The sequence below is a fragment of the Sinocyclocheilus anshuiensis genome, unplaced genomic scaffold, assembly GCF_001515605.1.
Source record: "Sinocyclocheilus anshuiensis isolate Anshui unplaced genomic scaffold, SAMN03320099.WGS_v1.1 scaffold996, whole genome shotgun sequence".
NCBI classification, from domain to species: Eukaryota; Metazoa; Chordata; class Actinopteri; order Cypriniformes; family Cyprinidae; genus Sinocyclocheilus; species Sinocyclocheilus anshuiensis.
In genome coordinates this window covers 59467-67567 of record NW_015548233.1, presented here as the reverse complement: position 1 = coordinate 67567, position 8101 = coordinate 59467, and the positions used below count along the sequence as shown (strand labels likewise).

The following is an 8101-nucleotide window of genomic DNA, read 5'->3' as shown; positions in this document are numbered from 1 at the left end:
AATATATATATGATATACTCTATATATATATATATATATATATATATATATATATATACATGTACATATTTTTCAAATATATACAGTACATGTATGTTTGTGTATTTATATATTCATAATAAATATACACAGTACACACATTTTATTTTGGATGTGATTAATCGCGATTAATCGTTTGACAGCACTAGTTTTAACATTTTTTATTAAATGTGAGCGATTATTTTCTGTGCAGAAGTCGCTGTCACACCTTAGTAAGGTGTTATCAGTGGTTGCCATGAGTTTGCTATAAGGTTACTAAGATATCTGAGTGTTTTTTAATGTGTTACTATGCAGTTAGTCGGAGTGTTGCTTGGTGCCTGTTTACTGGCCTAAGTCTAAAAAATTCCACCCCCAAGGCTCTAGATATAGCTCGGGTCCATAGGATTTTTTTTTTTTTTTTCATCCATTATATTGTCCGCCAGGCAAAATTTGCAAGTCAGATCGATTCGAAAAGTAGCAGCACACCTCTCCACAACAAGCCGCATGATTTGAGCGGTCATTCATCTCAATAATTATGTTTAGGGGTTGTTTGAATCCTTAATCCTAAATATGAGCAATGAGGTTGGACAGGATTTTTCATTCTTTCATTTGAAGCATTTCACAGTGGCTACAGGTTGTAGCTGTACAGCCTGTACAGCTATGCAGCATAAGTAAATATTAAGTGCTAGTGCTCACCTTTAAAGGAGTTAGATGGATATTTACAGTGCGAGTGTTGAGTGCGGTGGCCATGAGACGGCATTGATTAAGCTGTTTGAAATGATAATTACCTTTAAATGGCTAAGCACAGGAATTTGGCAGCCACTCCATCTCTGGCAGAATTGCTTTTTCTGTAGAATCTGGAGGAGGAGAGCCAGAGAAATAAACAGTGAACACAAGATAAGGAACAGGTCAACAAAGCACCGGTCTCAGCACATTGGTAATGGAGAGCTGTATAAAGAAATAAATTGTGGTACAACATGCCACATTTACTCAAGAGATGAGAAACTGTGTGGGCTGTTGTCTGTATGTCCACTGGAAAGACTTGCTTTGAAAATGACATCCAGTCGCTGCTTATTATACTGTTATTGGGCATATGTTGTTCTATCTATCTATCTATCTATCTATCTATCTATCTAGTTGTGTGTTTGTGCAAATGTGAGCTGGGGCTCTTGGGAGTTGTAGTTGTCATGAGTGTTTGTCTAAAGGGAGCAGCTGCCACTGATGGCTTCAGTTCTGGATGAACAGGTGTGCAATTCCCTAGCAACTACTCAAACTCTTCAGCAACTGCCTAGCAACCACACCGTGAGAACTGCCTAGCAACACCTTAGGAACCCACCCAGAACATACTAGCAGTTTTGTAACTGCCTAGTAACCACTCAGAAGACAAGTGCTGCATCCGAAATTTAATACTTCCCTACTATATGCGAAAAACAGTATGCCAAAAGAATAGTATGTCCAAATTAGTATTCGGAAAAAAGTAGGTGAAAAATACCTTAGTGACCTGCCACCTCCGCCCAGATTCTGAAGCGCACAGTCAATGGTCACTTTACTATCCCATGAGGCCACGGGAAAGGATTGTGAATGCCAGTGAAGCAACACAACTGACGCTTGTAGGTTACGTGACAGTAACAACATGGCGGTTGAAGTATGATCGAATTTCAAACTACCCATATTCACACTAAATAGAAAATTTTCAAAGTGTTTGATGAGTAGTCAAAAAAAAACAAAAAAACTTTCCAGCAGCTCCATACTCTCTCTCTTTCTCTCTCTCTCTCTCTCTCTCTCTCTCTCTCTCTCTCTCTCTCTCTGTCTCTCTCTCTCTCTCACACAAACACACACACACAAAAACACACACAGACATTTTCAAATGTCCACAGATGGTGTCACTGAACAGAAAGTGCTGTCATCCTGTCTCATTCAACTCATTCTTCTCTATTAATGAGCACTGGCAGGCCCGAGGTGCCATCAGGACTGTAAATTCATTCAGAAATCTCATCAGACTGTTATATTAGCAGAAATTCCATTGAGCTTTCTTTGTAGCAGGCCGTTATGAAATCTGATATCTCACAACATTCTAAATTTGCGGTTTCACAAGATTCATAATGCCTTTTATATTGTATTCCAATATATGCTAAAACAACTGATGTTTAGAGAAATACACGCTTGCTTGTGCAAAACTTGTTAAGTTATAAGTGTGTTGAAAATAGGCAGACTCTTGGCCCTTTTAAGACTATCGTAATGATAGTCTTTCATAGTTTTATTTGCATTTGCTAAATTGTGTACATTTTGTGTTTGTATTTAAATGTTTGATAATACTATATTTTACTGTCTTTGTAACACGTTACATGTAATTACCATAGTAGTAACTAACCCTAAACCAAACCCTAACCATAACTCTAACCCTATCCCTATTGTTAAATGCATATTGTTAATAAACTGTAGGATGCACAAGGTTATATAAGGGCTTGTTTTGGAAGCTCTTTGATGTCAGTGATAAAGTGTGTGTCCAGTGCAATCATGCTCCAAAGCCCAAGGTGTGACATTGATTATTTTAGAGTATTTTATCATGTACTTCAACAATCTGCCCTTCTTTCCCACTTTCCTACCTTTAGATTTCTAAATCAACTGTTGTCGTGGTAACTGGTCCCTCCGTCTCTGGAATAATGAGCTCCTCAGCCCACATGTCCCGTTCCTCCATTGACATCCTGGAAGAGCTGCAGCTCATCACTGCTGAGAACCTGGAGAAGCTGGACTTTAATAAGTACTACGAGGTCATCAGGGAGCTTGGCAAGGGAACCTATGGCAAGGTGGACCTGGTCATCCACAAGATCAGAGGTAGGTTGAAGGAGATGGACAGGATGGCTTGGCTTACAGGCCTTAGTCATGAAGCACCAAATACATTTTGACAGGAATGAAAACGAGGCTGTGAGGGGAAGAAGTACAGTGTATTCAACATTGGGCGTTCAACAACATTGCCAGTTGCTCAGCTGATGAAACATCTTTCTAAACTACTTTCAGTAGACAAAAACTCCATTCAAAAAGTTTTGAAAATTGCATGCGACCTTTATACAGTGTGTGCTATTTTAAAGACCGTTAACAACCTCGTTTTCATCCATGTAAAATTCAATATGGTGGTGCATATCCTGAGTAGGTCTATTTGATAGAGTTGTATGTTATTCAAATATTATATATATTTATATCTTGACCATGATTAAGTATTTCATATCTTTCACCTAAATATTAAGTGATGTCTAGGACAAACAATTGGGATATGAAAGAGATCTCATTTGTGGGAAATGTTCCCATTCAACGAACAACGAATGTTTGTATGCAAAAATTAAATCCAGCTACACTTACAAACACACACAGGCACATATTTCTCTCCGTCCTGTGAAATCATGCATTATTTATCAGTCATATATCATATTTTCAAGATCCCGTAGATCAAGCGATTACTGCGCAGCTCACGGCTATCAACGTGCGCTTTCGCACTAGAGCTTTTGGAGTGGACACGAGTCCATCTGACTTCGGAGTTTAGTTTGTTTTAGTAGCGCAAAAAAGGTTTCATGAAGTCTGCTGAGTTCGTATGAACTAACACAAAAATGCTGCAGTTCAGGAATCAAAAGCACAACACGAAGACCTGCAGGGGTGGAATCAAACTCAATAGCCGTACTATTACAGGATGTCCATATGCTGTTCTCCCATGAAAAGGTAGCTGGTGAAGCAGTGCTGATGAATGACCAAAGAAGTCTTGCTGGTTTTGCTAATCAAGAAACCTTGTTGGAACACCAGCAACCCATTCTGGGAACTTCCAACCAAACCACAACATACTGAATGATGGTGACCATTAATCATTAGACGATCATGAAGGAATACCTTAATCAAGAAACCTTGTTGGAACACCAGCAACCCATTCTGGGAACCTCCAACCAAACCACAACATACTGAATGATGGTGACCATTAATCATTAGACGATCATGAAGGAATACCTAAAAAAACAACCACATGCTCCCAGCTACCTTTTCAGCCTTTTTCAAGATGTCCACACATTCTGATCAAGACGTCATGTTTACATTTCTGTTTAGAAGTGCAGTGATGTATTCCAGCCTATAAAGTGCATCCTCCGTTTGGCTTGTGCATCCTTCAGATTTCAAAGAGATGCAAAACACACCATCTGTCAGCATTCAAAATCCCCATCCATCTACACCTCATTTATTATTCACAGAAGTACTGGCCATACTAAGAGGATGGATGCTGCAGTGCACTGTGGGGGCAGTTCCAGGAATCCTCAATCCTGCTGGCCTCAGCAGAACTCGTGTGCTGTCGTAACATTTACATTTCAGGATATCTGCTCCAATACCTGACAGTTATTGCATGTGTATTATGGGATGCCCCTCAGAGGAAGAATGTGTTTACCAGCTAGGATATCACTAGAGGAGTAAATTGAATTTGTGTATGTCATTTTCCATTTGTAGCTTGCTTTAAGCGTTCCTCTGATCTTGACGGTTTCATAATGTTTGTGGGAATACTCAGACTGTAATTAAATGCTGAAACCCGGAGGCCTGTATTCCAGTGTACTCACAAAAGTTGCCAAAATGAACTTTTAGCATATATTTGTGTTTAAAACGTATAGCTTGTCTCTTCCAGAAAACATTGAACACAGTATCTGCTGCTCAGGGTTGTATACCACTCCGTTCTCTATAAATGAGAATGACCCCTCTCTTTAATACTGCATTTCATCCAAATGTAGGATACTCCTATGTTTGACTTGTGACCATTATGATGTTCTATTGCCTGATGCTTCTGTAAAGAAACTAGATGACAGCGCTATTGTTTCTGTAGTGCACTCGGACATCTCCTAGCAACAAAACTGCAGAGGTGCATCTGTTCAGCAGGTGTACTATTATCAGCAGGAAAGATTATTTACCGTGTTTTAAACACCTGTTCATGCAAATGTTTGCTGAACAGGTTATATTATCATGTAATGTAGGAACTTGGACTAATTTCATTTTCTTAAAAGTGAATGTTCATCATTAACTGATGTCATACACCTGCAACTTGGCAAAATGAGGGTTGTAGATTTCTGCATAATTTCCCAAGTTGAAAGTCTGAGTTAAAGTAGAGTTAAATCACACTTTCCACAAAGTGGTACACAACTGATGATGTGTCACACTAGTGTGAAGATCTGGTTTCGGCTTTGCCTCGTTGGCAGCTGCGGTGTGAATTATTGTAGAGCTGGAATGTTGTTGTGTTTTTTTCCTCAGGAGTGCAACTACAAGTCAACCCACTTAAGTAGACTGCAGCTTAAGTAGACTTCTACACTTAAGTAGACTTCGGTGTACTGAATTGTTAGGGATTGTAACACCTAGTCCTATAAAGAAAAACTAAAATTTCCAAGTATATTCAGAATGGAATGCAGCATAATATCAACTGCAACTAACTAGCATTTATAAAAATTATGGTTTACTAGGTTCTGATAAAGAAAAAGCCTTTTGGCTATGTAAAAAATGACAATTCCTTGATATATGTATATAGAGGAAATATGTCAAAAAGGGAAGATCATGGGATCTTTAATTGCACAGAGGACTACTCTGTAGTATATCAGCACACCAGAAACAATATATATATATATATATGCATGTAAGGTTGAGATTGCATTCTGTGTTCATCTGCAAATGATAATGCTACAGTTCCCAGTAAGGTTCCACCTACTGTGTCCCAGATTGACTGTCATGTGCAGGTGCAACTGTCGACTGTGTTTATAATGAAGGTCCTTTGTGAAGGCCTTTATCTTAGCTGCACAGACTATCTGTTGTGTTATGTAATAACAAAGTTGGGGGCAGGGGATCCTCTTGCCATTTGACCTTCCTTTCAAGTGCTTAGCAGCTGCTAACCCTCTGCAGTGTTATGCAAAGGACTTCAGTAGTGACTCTTAGGCAAAATCTCAAAATGTCGTTTTGTTCAAGATGTTGACGAGAGCATGTGAATGACAATCACAGTTTGTGTCATTTAGGGATAAGTAAATCCGAAAGATGATGCCTCAGTAATAGACTGCCAGTAAACAATACTCATTCAAAATTTTGGTTATCAATGGGCTGATGGAAACCTGTCTATGGTTGACTTACTGGTGGAAGTCATTTGATGCACTGATGAAGTAAAACGTTTTTCTGAAAGGAAAAAGTGCTGGTGGGACTGATGACATAATATGAGTTGAACAATGCAATTAATCAAACTTGTGTAGCTAGAAGCGTTTGCATACTTTCATGGCCTAATACTTTCAATAAGCAAAAAAAAAAAAAAAAAAAAAAAAAAACAGAAAATGGTCCCACTTTATATTAAGTGTCCCTAATACCTGTGTACTTACATAGTAACTAGATGTGTACATAGTATGTAACCACAGTGTAAGTACACATTGGTACATAGTATCTACAGCTCTAATGTTTGTTTAACTACACATACGTAACAAGCCACTGAATGGTATGTGTAAGTACAAATGTGTAACAGGTTGTTACCAATGTCCTGTTACACATTTGTACTTACACAAACCATCCTGAGGGTTGTTACATGTGTGTAGTTACAGAAATATTACAGCTGTAGATACTATGTACCAATGTGTACTTACACTGTGGTTACATACTACGTACACATTTAGTTACTATGCAAGTACACAGGTATTAGGGACACTTAATATAAAGTGAGACCCAGAAAATAGATTCATGTTATTGGAACTTGCTTGGAAAGTGCTGTTCCCTTGTAAATTGATTTCCCACATTAATACATGACCTGACATTGTCTTGGCGTGACATTTAAAAGAGCACGTTGCGATCTTGCAAGTAGGCCATTAGCTCTGTGTCAGCGACAGAATAATCAGGAATGTATTAAAAGCCAAGCAATGTTAACCTCTACCTCTCTCTTTTTTCCTCCAGGCACGAAAATGGCCTTGAAATTCTTGCGGAAGAAAACCACTAAGCTGAAGAGTTTCCTACGCGAGTACAGCATCTCTCTCTACCTGTCACCTTGTCCTTTCATCATCAACATGTTTGGCATTGCCTTTGAAACTGACGAATATTACATCTTCGCTCAAGAGTATGCACTGGCAGGCGATCTCTTTGACATCATTCCTCCCCAGGTGAGAGAACGAGAACGAGAATCGTTACTTATTAGATATATTCATATTGTGCTACTTTGCACATATGCTTATGCAGTGCTTTGAGTCCAAAAAGAAAGCATTAAAATTATTCTGTTCTAAACTGAAAACTAGGTTGTAACATTGTGGGTGGTTGCCAGGGTGTAGTTGGTCATCCCAGGCTCACTAAAAATACGTGCTTGTGGCGAAGTTTCTGCAACACAATATTGCATGTTTCGCAGCAGTTTAAAAGTGAAATGTCCAGTGAGTGGCGTTAAAACGTGCATTCAGTATGGGATTGTGGCCATGTTTTTATTACGTTGCTTCAGGCACATATTGTGGCAGCTCAGAATTCAAATGTCCGGGGAGTGATGCTAAAAGGTAATCCTCTATCGTGTTGGAAAATAACATACCCCCTAGACCAAACCCAACCCTAAACCTACCCCATAGTGTTAAATGGGTCATCGGATGCTACATGCACTTTTACAAGTTGTTTGAACTGAAATGTGTGTTGGCAGTGTGTGTACACCACCACCCTATAATGATAAAAATCCACCCAGCGTTTTCTTTTTAATCTACTAAAATCTTTACCCCTTTCTCAAATCGAGCCGATCTCAGATGCCTGTCTGTGTGACGTCACAAAAACAGGCCCCTCCCACGATAGTTTGATTGACAGCGTTTCAGCACAGACTGGACTGGCGTCTTACCTTAGCTCCGCCCTGAGTGAGCTGTCATCAGTCCACCATTGTTTCACCGCCGGAGCAGTTGTAGACAAGAATGACTCCTAACCGATTGAGGTTTTATTGTTGAATGTAATAATGAACATAGCAGTCGTCATTCCGACATCTGAGCCGCTGAAGACGCAGTAGATTACGTTTGTTTTTGAAGGAAATGCGCCCCCGATTTACCTAAATATGTCTATGTTCGTGCGAATCATTCGTGATCCAGCTTCACCT

At 39.3% G+C, this 8101-nt stretch overlaps 1 protein-coding gene across 1 annotated transcript in view; it reads left to right on the top strand.

The window, feature by feature from the left end:
* Positions 1-8101, top strand: part of LOC107654656 (serine/threonine-protein kinase SBK1-like) — a 13464-nt gene that overhangs the window by 2996 nt on the left and 2367 nt on the right. Inside the window, exons 2-3 of the mRNA XM_016441837.1 lie at positions 2631-2853; positions 6946-7148. Coding sequence (XP_016297323.1) covers positions 2682-2853; positions 6946-7148 — 375 coding nt within the window. The 5' untranslated portion in view covers positions 2631-2681. The remainder of the gene's footprint in view (positions 1-2630; positions 2854-6945; positions 7149-8101) is intronic.